This window comes from Podarcis bocagei (genome assembly GCF_964188305.1).
Source record: "Podarcis bocagei genome assembly, chromosome: 4".
Classification (NCBI taxonomy): Eukaryota; Metazoa; Chordata; class Lepidosauria; order Squamata; family Lacertidae; genus Podarcis; species Podarcis bocagei.
The window spans coordinates 17,533,874-17,548,952 of record NC_138128.1 but is presented as its reverse complement, the minus strand read 5'-3'; the positions used below and the strand labels follow the sequence as shown (position 1 = coordinate 17,548,952).

General features: G+C 42.2%; 1 protein-coding gene and 1 long non-coding RNA gene across 11 annotated transcripts in view; one reads left to right on the top strand and one right to left on the bottom strand.

The window, feature by feature from the left end:
• LOC308584834 (uncharacterized protein) overlaps positions 1-9,374 on the top strand; it is a 228,757-nt gene extending 219,383 nt beyond the window's left edge. For 5 of the 8 annotated variants that reach the window (XM_081189917.1, XM_081189919.1, XM_081189918.1 and 2 more), the window contains 6 exons: positions 349-477; positions 935-1,063; positions 2,320-2,448; positions 2,901-3,029; positions 7,450-7,578; positions 8,681-9,374. In XM_081189917.1, the coding sequence (XP_081046043.1) occupies positions 349-477; positions 935-1,063; positions 2,320-2,448; positions 2,901-3,029; positions 7,450-7,578; positions 8,681-8,772 (737 nt within the window). In that variant the 3' untranslated portion in view covers positions 8,773-9,374. Of the gene's footprint in view, positions 1-348; positions 517-934; positions 1,064-2,319; positions 2,449-2,900; positions 3,030-7,449; positions 7,579-8,680 lie in introns of those variants that run through there. The other 3 variants (XM_081189921.1, XR_014007041.1, XM_081189922.1) reach the window with 3 other exon arrangements.
• LOC308585170 overlaps positions 1-15,079 on the bottom strand; it is a 58,826-nt gene that overhangs the window by 20,329 nt on the left and 23,418 nt on the right. For all 3 annotated transcript variants that reach the window (XR_014007107.1, XR_014007108.1, XR_014007109.1), the window contains exons 2-3: positions 14,799-14,863; positions 10,121-10,186 (exon numbers count right to left, since the gene is read on the bottom strand). This is a non-coding gene — a long non-coding RNA (uncharacterized lncRNA). The remainder of the gene's footprint in view (positions 1-10,120; positions 10,187-14,798; positions 14,864-15,079) is intronic.

The window sequence follows — 15,079 nt, the reverse complement described above, 5'->3', positions numbered from 1 at the left end:
CAACAATCCATGGCTTTTCTTTATTTGTGTGTCCATGTTACAGTCCCTTCTCCTGGCTTGAAGTACAGATTTGCTTGTCTTTTACAATTTCATTGTTTTGAGCAAAGTGGGGAATCTGTGGCCCTCCAGATGTGGTTCCTGGACTACAACCACAACCATCCTTGATGGGGTTGATGGGAGTAGGGACTCCCAACAACACCTGAAAGACCAGAAGTCTCCTGCTTCTCCTGTACAGTGGGAAGCTGTCCAGGGAATGGAGATTATCTCCCTTAGTTATGGCATTCATTTTTGTGTTGCACTAAATTATTGTTTCTTCTTTAAAAAAACCACTTTGTTAATTTACTATAGTGTGTCCCCAGGGAAGATATGGCCCCCAGTGTCAGCTAAAATGTTTGTGTAAGAATGGTGGCATCTGTGATCCCGTGAATGGGACCTGCATTTGTGGACTTGGCTGGACAGGACGCTACTGTGAGAAAGGTAGTATTTCTTTTCTCCTTCATTGCATTGTTTACAGACAAGCATTTTCCCTACATATTTGCATGGGATTTATGGTGCAATTCTCTTCACCCAGACCACCCAATTATAAATGACCAAATTACGCTGTGCTTAGTTTATTGGTTCGTAGAGTAGTAGTCACTGGTGTGAACTCATGGATATAACTGCTGAGAACATTTCATGGGAAGATACAAAACTACCCCAAAACATCACGATAAAAGAGATGTGGTTTGTTACTAATGCTTTTGAAACTCTCCAGATACTTGAAACAGTTTTGTTTGCAATGTTCTCAGCTATGTAAAATCACATTTAATCTGAAAGAAGTAGCAGCAGGGTTTGAGTTTGCAATATTTCTCAGATCTTCCTGTTGCTTTGTGATTGTTTAGCAGGGGAGCATTGTTTAGATTAGTAAGGTTTTCTGGACATTTCCCCCCCACAGAATGTGCTCTTGGAAAATATGGCTCTGATTGTCAGCTAGATTGCGCTTGTCAGAATAACGGAACCTGCAACCGGTTTACTGGCTGCTGTCAGTGCACAGAAGGTTATTACGGACATTCCTGCAACTACAGTAAGTCATCGGCCAAGGAAGCAAAGCCAAGAGGCTAGCTTGGCAATAACAATGCATGCCTATGCAAGAATAACCACAGACATAATTTTAATATCTTGTTGCATCTCCTTAGAACTAATTGTCAAAATGTTCTGCTGCTAAGTGAAGAAAATATTGAGTGATGTATGTAGGCATCTGTGAAGCAGTATAGTTTAAATTATTGGAAGGGCCATATATCGGCTTTGCATGCAGAAGGTGCAAGATTCCATCCCCAGAATCTCAAAGTAGGGCTGCAAAGACAGCCCCCCCCCATCTGAAACCCTATGAAGCCACTGCCAGTCAGTGTTGATAACACTGAGGTAGATGGACGAATGGGTTTGACTTGGTATAAGTCAAGTTCCTATGAAGGTCTACTTAGCTACCATACCAGCCTATCCTCTTACTGAAATGTTCAAATCTTCACACGGTGCATAGTTAAACTATAGAACATGCTCCCACAGGGGGCAAGTGATGGTTGGTTTTAAAAGAGGATTGGATAAATTCATGGAGGATAAGGCCATCAATGGCTGCTAGCCATTATAGCTGTATTCTGTCTCCACAGTTGGAGGCACTAACTAATGCTTCTGAATACAGTGGTGCCTCCGGTTACATACGTTTCAGGTTACATACACTTCAGGTTACAGACTCCCCTAACCCAGAAATATTACCTCGGGTTAAGAACTTTGCTTCAGGATGAGGACAGAAATTGTGCAGCGGTGACACAGCAGCAGCAGGAGGCCCCTTTAGCTAAAGTGGTACCTCAGGTTAAGAACAGTTTCAGGTTAAGTACGCACCTCCAGAACGAATTAAGTTTTTAACCCGAGGTACCACTGTACTACTGTATTTTTTGGAAACCGCAGGGGGTGCTGTTGTGCTCAAATCCTGCTTGTAGATTTACTCTAGCCATGTGGTTCACCACTGAGAGGACAGGATGCTGGACTATGTGGGTCACTGCCCTGATCTGGCAGGCTCTTCATATGTTATGATGATGATAATAATAAATAGTATTTTATTATTTTAATATTTATACCCTGCCCATCTGACTGGGTTGCCCCAGCCACTCTGGGTGGCTTCCAAAAAATATAAAAGCATAATAAAGCATCAAACATTAAAAACGTCCCTATACAGAGCTGCCTTCAGGTGTCTTCTTCCAGCATTCCAGCATTACTATTAGTGCGGGACAAAATCCTGTGAAAATGGTGCATCTTCTGAAATAACATTATCGTTTCACTTCTCAGCCTGCCCATCTGGATTTTATGGTCTCAACTGCCGGTATCCCTGCAACTGTAAAAATGGAGCCACTTGTCTCCCAGCGACTGGGCTGTGTGTGTGCGCTCCAGGTTTCCAAGGGGTACACTGTGAAAAAGGTAAATTTCCTACTTAAGACAGCCCAAGTGCTGGAGCTATGCTAAAGATGCTTTAGATTCAAACACTGGCTTGCCATGCAATTTCTGAACATGGGAAGCAGTCCTGTCAAGAGGTATTGGTATTAAATGAAATGTTAAGGCAAATTATTTAAAAAAATTCCTTCCAGTAGCACCTTAAAGACCAACTAAGTTAGTTCTTGGTATGAGCTTTCGTGTGCATGCACACTTCTTCAGATACACACGAAATGCACACAAATGCATGCACACGAAAGCTCATACCAAGAACTAACTTAGTTGGTCTTTAAAGTGCTACTGGAAGGAATTTTTTTATTTTGACTCTGGCAGACCAACACGGCTACCTATCTGTAACTGCAAATTATTTAGTTACGTTGCATTGTCTTTCTTACAGTGGCAATATATATATTGCATATGCCAATGCTCTGCTTTTTCAGGTTGTCCAGCTGGAATGTTTGGAGACAAATGCAAACATCATTGTGAGTGTGCAGGATCAACTCGGTGTGACCCAGTTACTGGAAAGTGCTTTTGCCCGCCTGGCACAACTGGGGACAGGTGTGATGTTGGTAAGATCCTGGAACAAAACTGATACATTTTCTTTTCCCTGTTTTCCCTGTTGCTGGTATGAAGCAGAGCAATGTGATAATCCTGAAGTGGTAGAATAGACTGTACCACCTAAGGCTGCAGATTCGAGGGGGCTGCCATTTTTTACTGCTTCACACATTTAAATAAACAAATAAGGAACATGCTACAATTAAATGATCTTACACAGCAGACACATGTAACAGTGTCCTGACTAAATTGCCCTTCCCCCTTCCTGATCGGGAGGTACTGCTTAACCCTTTTCACGCTGGCCATTTTTTTTTTACTCAAAATGGCACCCGCAAGCTGCTTTTTGCAACCCTGTAACTTCACTTCTCTCAGTGAGGAGACTAGCAGAAGGCCCTCGGAACTGGACAATAATAAGGATGGTAAAGTAAAGGTAAAGGACTCCTGACAGTTAAGTCCTGTTGCGAACGACTCTGGGGTTGCAGCGCTCACCTCGCTTTACTGGTTGAGGGAGCTGACGTTTGTCCACAGACAGTTTTTCAGGGTCATGTGGCCAGCATGACTAAGCCGCTTCTGGTGAAACCAGAGCAGCACACGGAAACGCCATTTACCTTCCCGCCAGAGTGGTACCTATTTATCTACTTGCACTTTGACATGCTTTTGAACTGCTAGGTTGGCAGGAGCTGGGACTGAGCAACGGGAGCTCACCCCATTGTGGGGATTTGAACCGCCGACCTTCCAATCGGCAAGCCCTAGGCTCAGTGGTTTAGACCACAGCGCCACCCGCTTCCCTAATAAGGGTGGTAGTAGGCCCAAACAGGACAGTGGGGGTTATACTGTGAGAGGCTTTGGGTTCACCAGATGCATAGCCTCATTTCCCTAGCACCCTCTCAAAAAGGGGTGTGGGTGCACTAGCCCTGAAACTGGTGCAGTTATTTTCCTTGCCACTGCAGTATATGTGAAAAGGATCTAAGGGTCTTGGTGGACCACAAGCTTAACATGAGTCAACAGTGTGATGCAGCAGCAAAAAAAGCTAATGCTATTCTAGGTTACATCAACAGAAGTATAGTGTCCAGATCAAGGGAAGTAATAGTACCACTCTATTCTGCCTTAGTCAAACCACACTTAGAATACTGTGTCCAAATCTGGGCATTACAGTTTAAGAAGGATGTTGACAAGCTGGAATGTGTGCAGAGGAGGGCAACCAAGATGATCAAGGGTCTGGGAACTAAGCCTTATGAGGACTGCTTGCAGGAGCTGGGTATGTTTAGCCTGGAAAAGAGGAGACTGAGAGGAGATATGATAGCCATCTTCAAATATCTTAAGGGCTGTCACATGGAAGAGGGAACATACTTGTTTTCTCCTGCTCTGGAAGGTAGGACTCGAACCAATGGCTTCAAGTTGCAAAAAAGGAGATTCCAACTAAACATTCAGAAAAAAAAACTTTCCAACAGTAAGAGCTGTTCAGCATTGGAACAGACTTCCACAAGAGGTGGTGGACTCTCCTTCCTGGGAGGTTTGTAAGTAGAGGTTGGGTGGCCATCTGCCATGGATGCTTTAGCTGAGATTCTGCATTGCAGGGGGTTGGACTAGATGACCCTTGGGGTCCCTTCCAATTCTGTGATTCTATGGAACCAACACACACTTCCCTGGCTTATGTGAGCCAAGCAGGTCTTAGGAAGTGGCCATTCCTTTGCCGCAGACTCTTCCATCCACCCTCAACTCAAGCGGATTACTCTGTTCTTGGCTTTTTGGATTAATGAGAGAGAATATCTGTGAATTTTGCAATCATGATTTATTCTCAAGCAGATTTTCTTTTCCTGAGAGTAGCTATAGTCAGGGGAAATTGTAAGGAAGCTGCAGAGGTCCCATCATTACAAGCCTTAAGGCTTATTTAATGTTTACACTGGGTGTAAACCCAGATGGTCTCCACTCGAAGCAACAATACGCTGTTGAAATGTGGTCCCGACTATAAAGGGATGGAAAACAGCCTGTTGCTTACAAGTTCAAGATCCACAACCCAGAAGGGAAATGGCATGGTATGCTTTCAAATACAGCCAGTGTGAATGAAGTGCCCCAGGATGTTGGAAACGCGGAATTTGCTCCAACCCAAGAGCCTAAAAGAAAGGAAATGACTCTCTTCCTAGCTTGCCCCATTCCCTGCTCAAGATTCCAATCTTTCAGTTCTTGTGGTTTGAATAGGGACCACACAGTACAATGAGTAAGGCTACTTGAATGCAGAGAGCTTTTCCAGCTAGATAGTGTTTTTGTTTAGACAACTGGGGAGCACAAGGGGGAAGCTCAGCACAAAAAATAAGAGTGAAGTTTTGTACTCCTTGGGGGGGGAAACAGAAAAAAAGGAAAGAAAAGTAGAAGTCACTTTTATTTTCTTCGAAACAGTCTGTGCAACCCCCAAAGCTTAAAAAGCTGTTATGGGTTTGGTTTTATTTGCATTTTTATTTTCAATTAGGCCGAGTTCATCTGTGATATAACCATGAGCAGCTGTGACTGTGCAGCAGCTATAAAGATAAAAGGCCTGATTTTAATTTGAACTCTGGTAAAGCACCCATTAAACAACCATAATGTTAATTAAAAAAAAAAAGCAAGAGAATATATAGGAGGTTTTTTTATTAGGTTGCTTTTTTCTGCTAAATTAACATTGCAGACTTTCAAACAGATGTCTTAAATACACATTGTTATGAACATGAAAATGTGGTTATTACTTAAATTAAAATCAGGCCCAGAGGTGTTTGCAAGAGCCTGTCTCACAACGTTCCCTTAATTGAAAGAACTGAAGTGTCTGAATAGGACTAAAGAATTCTCCCGGTGGGGGGAAGCGATCCTAACTGCCCAGCAAATTGCTTTTAGTTATGTAATAGCTCAGATGGTGTAAAGAAAAGGTCTATTGTCTTTTATCACAGTCCAGGTGAGAGAAAGTGTCTATGGGAATATGTAGTAGTAGAATGATGGAGGTTTTCATTAATGAGCACCCTGCAGCAGACATGGTCAGTTCAGTCCATGTAAGTCCTCTTAGGTTTATTCATAAGCTTGCTTTATCCCGTTTCCACATCTGCAATGTTTTTTGTTAAAAATTAATATCTAAATATGCCTCAACAAACGAGTCTCAGTATGTGCATATTTAAACCAATCTTACTACAGAATGCGTATTTTTAAACATCGTTTGGGTACACTGAGTGAGCTGAGGTCTGCAGAATTTGAAGAAGTGCAACTACTGAAGGGTCGTTTCTGATTCGCACATCAGTCTGAGAGATGCAGATAAATTCTGTTTGCATCAGAATTCACAGAAATTGAATTCATCAGGCACCCGCCCACCTTAAATTTAATTAGTAATGAGAATTACGGAGACCCAACTCTTTCACGTAACCAAGCATGGAAGCCATTAAAAAAGCAACACCTACCCATTCACCTGCCCTTCGGTCTCACATGAACCTGCTTTTGTACTGCGGTCATAATTGGAAGTCCTTCTCTGGGTGCCCCCTGCCCCAATCTGAAGACAGCTGGGTGGCAACCAAAGAGTGGGGCCTTCTTGTCTGTGCTCATTTGCAAAAGGCTGTTCCTAAAAAAAGGCTCACAAGGCACACATCTTAATTATACCGGACAATTGCACTTTCATGCTCTCAAACCTTTTTAAATGCCACCAGATTGCTATAAGACTTCTGCATTAATCCTTTTATTTATTTTTGCTTCTGCCACTTCTACAACTTTGGGGTGATTTTTTTAAAAAAAGTTTAGGGTTGTTGTTTTTTTGGGGGGTGTCTTTATTCTTTTAGTTCTTTTCCCTATTCTGAGAGCAATATTGACAAAAGGGAGGATATACTTGTTTAATTAAATTAATGTTGCTTGTGCTCCAATCCAGTGAAGACTCTCATTAGCAGAGGGTGGAGGGGGGAAAGTGTTTTTTGACAATTCCGCCTTCCCCCAACGCTCCATTCCTCCTGAAAGTTCAACTCTCTGGAACAGTTTAGGCATGGGATACTGCCAAGCAAAAGAGGAATAAGTGAGAATTGCCTCTCTCCTTTCCGCTAGTGACATCCTCCACTGGATTGGAGTCATTGCCATCTTTTTAAAAAAATAAAAAATGAAAGAGTAAATTTCTTCATATTTATGAATATCTTCTCTCCTAAGAATCCTCTCACCTTCATTGAAGCATTGCAAAATGAGAATATCTTTAGATTAAATCAACTGATTGGCTGCAAACCATTCATATTACAGATTAAATGTTAATAGATCGTTGATTAAGAGTAAGAGAAGAATCTGACGTTTCCTTATTTCCTAGCCTGCCTTCTTTATTTTCTTGTTCTCTCCCGCTCTGTTTTAAAGCATTTCTGGTGGGGTGAGTGGCAGTGGTGATGGAGAGGGGATAGCAAAAACTAAAAATTAAAACTCTGTGACATAAACATTTGCTGTCTCTTGCAGAATGTGGGCCAGGCAAATATGGCCCCAACTGCTCTCAGCGGTGCCAATGTGCCAATAAATCCCAATGTGACGTGCGAAATGGCAAATGCACTTGTCTCTACAAATGGATGGGACCATCTTGCAAAGAAGGTAACTGTAGAGAGCCTGCAAGAAATAGTCTGGGCGGAGTAAGATACAACACACTGCAGTGTAGTTCACTGCCCATATTGCAGGTTGGGGGCTATGCTCTGCGAACAACCAGTGGCAGCCATGCCGTCTTAGTCCACAGCTAATACTGCAGGTTAGAGGTTGTAGCAATGGTCAATCTACTTATATTGTCCCCTCAGTCCTTCTTCCAGGCCAAATCCAGCGTTCAACTGCATGCATGTTTTGCATATGAAGAATCCCCATTGGAGCACCAACTCCTGTCTTTGACGCCAACGTTTTGTTTTTAGCTCCCTCAGTCATAGGGTGAAATAAAACCAATGATATCCTGCAACATTTTTATCTTATTTATTGCATCTCTATACTTATAAATATACAGTGGACCCTCTGGATACAAATTTAATTTGTTCCAGGGGTCCGTGCACACCCAGAAAAATCCATAGCCAGAGGTGCTGCTTCTGCGCATGCATGTGGCGTGATAGAGCATGCCTGTGGCGAAACCCGGAAAAATACTTCCGGGTTTGCCGCTTTCGCAACCCGAAGTTTACGTTACTCGACAGTAACATAAGCCAAGGGTCTACTGTACATTGAGCATACAGAGTGTGCATTGTTGCACACCACCTTGGTATTTTTTGACAGTATAGAAATGTTGTTATAAATACATGCATACACACACACACACACACACACACACACACTGACATAAGATGTGGGTGATGACCACTGTAGTGGAGGTTTAGAATCAAAGTTTTCCGATGGGCTACCTTCCCAGGTTGATGAGACCTGTCCGCCCCTCACTTTCTTCTACAGAATGTGCAGAAACTGCCATCCTGACTGTTGGATCTGCTATTGGTCTTGTCTGCTCAATCTATTGGAGCCTATCTGGCATGCAGGGAAGTCCCTAACTCACCAAGGGTTTGGGACGCATCAGCTACCCCCACCTGCTTTAACCGGCCAGTCCAAGCCTTCTCCTAACATTGGATACACCGCTTTATTTATTAGATAGAGTATAAACTATAATCTTTGTTAAATCTCATCAAAGATGCCTTATGCGACCTTCTAAGTGTGTTTATCTGTAAATCCCTAGGTGGCCCTCCGAACCTTCTGTCTCATGAAGAACACACTCAAGAGAAAGGGAATACTTTTTCAAGACTGCCACAACAGGAACACTTGGACTAATGAATGAACTGTTTTATATGCACAGACGGTATTTAACTTTGGAAATGAGAGCTGCTATTCATTTCTGCTTGAACTGGACTGGAAAATTCACACTTCTTTGTGCAGGTCTACAGTATCCATTAAGTAGCTGGGTCCCTCTTAAAACTTTTAAACTCTGTTCTGTTTATTTATTCTTGACCTCCTCCTGCTTCCTCCTGATTAATCCACTCTTGGTATCCTTTCCAAGTGTCAGTCCTGTGTTTTTATGCCCACAAAATGCAGAAATCCTCTCATCCCTGTCATCACCAACTAAGATAAATCATTACTTGAACATAAATATTCCAAACCCTTGTTTATTAAAAAAAAATCCACCAAGAGGAATCTTTATAGGCTTTTAATACTTTTTTTTAAAAAAAGAAATAATAATAATAATACTGTTACTCAGTAATCTGCCTTTATCAAGCCTTATTATTCAAGCTGTGCTTAAGGAAGGAACATATTTTCAGAGCAAATAGTAGCCATTGTTTCAACGGCAGCAAATATTTGGCAGAAGAAAAGTATTTCCCCCCAGTCCAGCCAGCGAGATCTGCATGCAGAAGCAGACACACACACACACAAAACCAATATGAATATGATTGCCTATCCAGCTCATTAAACTTGGGAGGTGACGCTTTTGATACAGATAAGACTGCAAGGGAAGAGGCAGATCATGACCTTAGGAGTTATAAATGGGAATAAGTGTGAGGGATGAAACTTCTGATTTTTAAAAAAGACATATATACAAATTAGTCTGTGTTAAATCTTTGAATTGTGGCATGAATATGAAATGATAAACTTGTCGTAGTTGCTGAAGTAAGTCCAAGAACCAGCACAGGGAGCCATATACAGTGGTACCTCGGGTTACATACGCTTCAGGTTACAGACTCCGCTAACCCAGAAATAGTACCTCAGGTTAAGAACTTTGCTTCAGGGTGAGAACAGAAATTGTGCTCCGGCGGCGTGGCAGCAGCAGGAAGCCCCATTAGCTAAAGTGGTGCTTCAAGTTAAGAACAGTTTCAGGTTAAGAACAGACCTCCAGAACGAATTAAGTACTTAACCCGAGGTACCACTGTACTGAGGGAGGCTATTGGTCCATCTAACTCAGTGTTGTCTACACTGACTGGCAGCAGCTCTCCAGCAATTTTCAGGCAGGGCCCACGCCCAGCCCAACCTGGAGATGCCAGGGGTTGAACCCGGCACTTTCTGCATGCAAGGCAGATGCTCTGTCACTGAGCTATGGCTCAATCCAGTAGCATCGGAAAGACCATGGGTTCCCCATCCCTGCTCTAGAGAGATTAGAGGTCCCCCCCCCCGTTGCAAGTTCTCTCACCATTCAGAAATTCCAGATAGAAACCACGTCCACAAAGTGCTTCTGAAACCACTGTGCCTTGCAGAACTAGAAAGAAAAAAATATTGGTAGTAAATGTTGGTTTTTGATTTTATTTTTCATAACAGAATACAGTCATACTTCGGGATGAATATGCTTCAGCTTAAATATTTTCGGGTTACGCTCCGCGGCGACCCAGAAGTAACGGAGCACGTTACTTTCAGGTTCTGCCGCTCGTGCATGCGCAGACGCTCAAAATGACGTCATGCGCGGAAGCGGCAAAACGGCAGGCGCGCAGTTGCGCCTTACGTTTGCTTCAGGATGCAAACGGGGCTCCAGAAAGGATCCCGTTCGCATCCAGAGGTACCACTGTACAGTTTTTCAGGACAATCGTTTTACAAGGTAATTTGCAAAACAACAAAAATCTAAAAGGTGGTTGGGGCAGAATCTGGACATGATGGAAAAGCCCCAAAGTCTGCCTTTTTTTAACTAGCCAAAACAGAGTGCAGGTGTCATGTGGACGTAATTAGACTAGACTGGACTTGATGCAAAACTGGTTTCAGGGATGTCAGGACAAAGAAACAACAATTGCTGTTATCCCGTTTTTTATTTAAAACTTACAAGGCCAGCAGTTGCTTCTATCTGTCTCTAGCACAAAGCATAGCACAGGGGGTCCCTTCTGAGGCAGACAGGAGGAATAACGAGAAATTTGGTAGTACAACAAACAAGCAATTAATTACAACTAACAAACTCGCTATAGAGATGCCCAACTGAAAGCCCAATTCTCACATTCTTTACGGAGGTGTGAAAAGTCACTACCAAGTAACTTTACCATGTTCATTTATGTCTGAGCAAATCTCAGGGGTGCAAGCCGGTATCTTTTGCCGCAACAGAGTGAACCACGACAACCAAATCTCCATTCTGCTGTCATAAAATACCAGTTTGCACCACATGGGGGCACATTCTGACAGCACAGCCACACATCGTTGACATGGTAAAATCACTTTGTGGATAAACCCGTAAGTAATTGGGCGTATCAGGTTAAATTGGATAAAAGATTCAGTGGTACCGCCCAAATCCCACAAAATGCCCCCGTCTGGTTTCATGGATTCCAAGCTGAAAGAGCTTCTGGGGTTCAGAAAGACCTGCCCATCTTTTAACTGTTAGATTGCTCACTCCTTCAGCCTTAACAGACTGTAAGTTCCTCTGACCAGCTTTTCTGCCCTGTCCCTGACACTTTTCTGTTTAGTTTGGCACCTGGTGCATACTTAGTGCTCAGCTACTCACAGCAGATTGTGAGCTTCCATTCAACTGCCCTAACCCAAAGGAAGTCACATTGGAATGGGTGGGACAAGCAAGTTGCACCACTTTAGCATGATAAACTTTGCCTGGACTGAGGTTCAGTGTTATTTTCTCCTACTCTTTGACGAGGCAGCTATAAAGGGGAGAATGAGGTGACTTTCACTGAAGTTATCTATCAGGTAATATTTACTTAATGAACTTTAACAGCTCTGGGTACATGTTAATTCTCCTGTGAAGAGAATTCTATGCATGCCCATGAAACATTTTGAATCTGTTCAACACTGTGTAAGATTGGTCATTATTTTTCCACACGAGGCAGAACACAGACTACCATCCAAAACAGCAAAGCCGCCTCCTTCCCCGTTTTTACTCTGTAACGTTTCAAATGGGGAATGTGGCACACTACGTAATCATGATTTCTCTAATGTTGCCAGAAGCAGCTCCCTGGGTGAGGCAGAGCTACTATGCTAGCTTCCCAGGGAGGGTGGTGTGGTGCAGACGCACTGGCAGAGCCAGCTAAGCACTCCTGCTGGTGAATTTGCACACCAACCTTCCCTTTGGCTCTCCCTTCTAGAAACCCTTTCCCTCCTAGCAACCCACAGCAACCCCACCTTCTTGGAAGCTAGCAGAGCAGCTCCTTCTGGTCCTTGCTCCTCATTACTGAATGCTATAAGGGGGTGACAATGGGCTGTGCAAGAAGGTGGCATAGCTATCATCTGTTTTCCGTATTAAATGTTACAGGAAGAGAAGGAGAAATGGATGTGGGATTCTTCCTCAAGATAGAAAAATGATAATCAGGGTCATGTGTAGCTTTGCCCAACCAGAGCTCTGATTTGTTGTTTCAAGCCTGTTGACAAATGGCAAAAGCCATTCCTTAAAAAAATTAAAAATAAATGAATGAACCATGGCTTTAGGTAAGTCCACATCCCTTTTCACTTGCTACTCTTGTCAAGGAAGAGAAAGTGAGGCATTGTTGCTGGTTCTGGTCTCAACCCTTCACAATCCATGGACTGAATACAGATGCCTGAAGTGAACAGCTGTAGCTGTAACTCCATAAGCTGTTTCTCTCCACACATTTGCAACCTCTGCAGCTAGCCCTGCTCCCATTATCTCTGAATGCCCTCCACATGAGTAATGTAAGAAAAATACTAAGCTATTGATTTTACCAGTGGCCATTCACTGGTTTACATACTCTGAAATAGATGCAGAGAGGGCAAGATATGCATTCTGGTTTGCAGTCAGCCGCCCTGAACATATATATCTTGAAATTTGTTTAGAGCAACACCCTGACCAAAAAAACAAACTTCGATCAGTCATAATTCTTAAGACATGTCCATTGTTACACTTCTCTACCAATTTTTTGAATTTGGGATTGTAAATATGTACTGTAAATGTGATCATTTTATTTTTCCAGTTTCGGGGTAGGCTATAAATGAGGAATAAGTATTGGGGTGAACAGCAAACTATTTTTTTATGGAATGTGGGGTTTTTTAAAAAGATGACCTGCAAATGACTTTTTATGTCAGTTTATTCATGGGCTTTCTCCCTGTTAGTCAAAATACCAAAGGAGGAGATTGGCTGCAGAATCCTATGCATGTTTACTTGGAAGTAAATATCATTGAGTTCAATGGGGCTTTCTCTGAAGGAAGTGTGCATAGGCTTGTGCTGCATATGGGTTAAAATATTGGCTAGTATATTACATTGACATGTAGAATCTGCCCAGGTAGCTATTATGCATATTTTGTTTGCATGGGGGATATATAATGTATATTTTATATTTCATAAATGTGCCATAAATGTTAACAGACTTGTTTATACTCTGTTTTATACTACTACTCCATGAATTTTCTTCTAAAATGGTCTTAGCATAGTGCCAGCAATGAAAACAGTAAAATATATTATAAATGTGCCTGGATACAATCATTTTCCTTACTGATTAGTTTTGAAAGCTTCTCAAAATCAGTGAATGCTATGATGCCTCTTGTAAAATACATACCATGCTGGAGTACTGGAACATTACATTTTGCTTCAGAAATGCTAAACCAGAGGTACAAATTCGCCCTGAGCAGAGCTACCAAGAGGGTCCCCTCAGCAGTTTTGAATTTTGTACCAAATTGTGTGGGTGGTATTCAACTGACACTTACTCAGGGCAGACCTATTGAAATTAATGAACATGACTAAATTAAGTCTACTAATTTCAGTGAGTTTACTTGAGTAAAAGTTGTTTGAATACCACCCAGTAAGTGTGTATGTATTTGTGTTCACAAGAACATCGTTTTTCTCTCTCTCAGAAAGCACATACCTTTCCCCCCTTATTATTCCAAGCATCTCTTTAGCAAGGTTTGACATCCTTTCTCTCATTTTAACACTTCACTCGGGTTTCAGTTCTCACTGGAAATTACACTTTCCATTGTCCTGTCATAGTAATATATTGCAAGACAAGGGAAGGGAGAACTGGACAGTCTGTCTTTGCTTCAGATACAGTTCTTTAAAAGTCAGTTTGCAGCACATTGTGCTCCACCCGTCTTTGCAAATTTTTACTCTGATGTGGGGGAGATAGGAGAAATTTGATTTGGTTCACATTTTAAAGCAAACCTACCTAATTAGAACTTCCCAAAACAATACCCAAACGGAAATGCAGCTATCCTTTGAAATTTCCACTTCTCTGAATTTGCCGACGCAGTTCTCCAACCAAATATTGTGTACATATTAGATGAAAGTGTGCATAAAACTTCATATAAACTAACATGCCAAAATGTACTGCATATGGGGAAATGGCTTACAGAAATGTATTATTCATTATGGTATACAGTGGTGCCTCGCAAGACGAAAAGAATCCGTTCTGTGATTCTCTTCGTCTAGCGGTTTTTTCGTCTTGCGAAGCAAGCCCATTGACGGATTAGCGGATTAGCGCTATTAGTGGCTTTTAGCGGCTTATCTGCTGATCGGATCGGCTGATAAGCGGCTTAGCGGCTTAGAAAAAGGGGGGGAGGAAAAAAACCCAGCAGGAACTCACAAAACATTGTCGTCTTGCGAAGCAAGCCCATAGGAAATTCGTTTTGCGAAGCACCTCCAAAACGGGAAACTCTTTCGTCTAGCGAGTTTTCCGTCTTGCGAGGCATTCGTCTTGCGGGGCACCACTGTACAAAAATGTGTGTCTTGTGAGAAACTTGTACTAAAATGCTGACAAATTTTCCTGAGGGCTTAAAAAAAAAATGTTGACCATTTTTCACAATGACTGGTTGTTGTTTTTTTAAAAAATTGCAAATTGATGTTGAAATGCGAGCAACTGAACTTAAGATTGGAAAACTAAAATTGACAGATCCCTCCCTCCCTACAGTTTGACACCTCAAAATGTAGTTGCTTTGAGGCTGCTTACCGTGAAATCTGGCTGTCTTATAATTCTCTGCGCTTCCATGTAGATTTCACTGCTGCATCTGGAGGCTTTAGAATTTTAAAGATAGAAAGGAACAGTTTAATGCAGCCAAACATAATTACAAACAACGGAGCAGCACACTGAGAAAACAAGTGCCAGCTCATTCATATGAGAAGTTTCATCCCATTCTTAAGAGATGACATGCTTGTGAGTATGTAAAAACAATTAAAACATTTAGGGAATTACTTTCCCAGGCTAGCGTGCAGCCATCAGTTTGTTTGTTT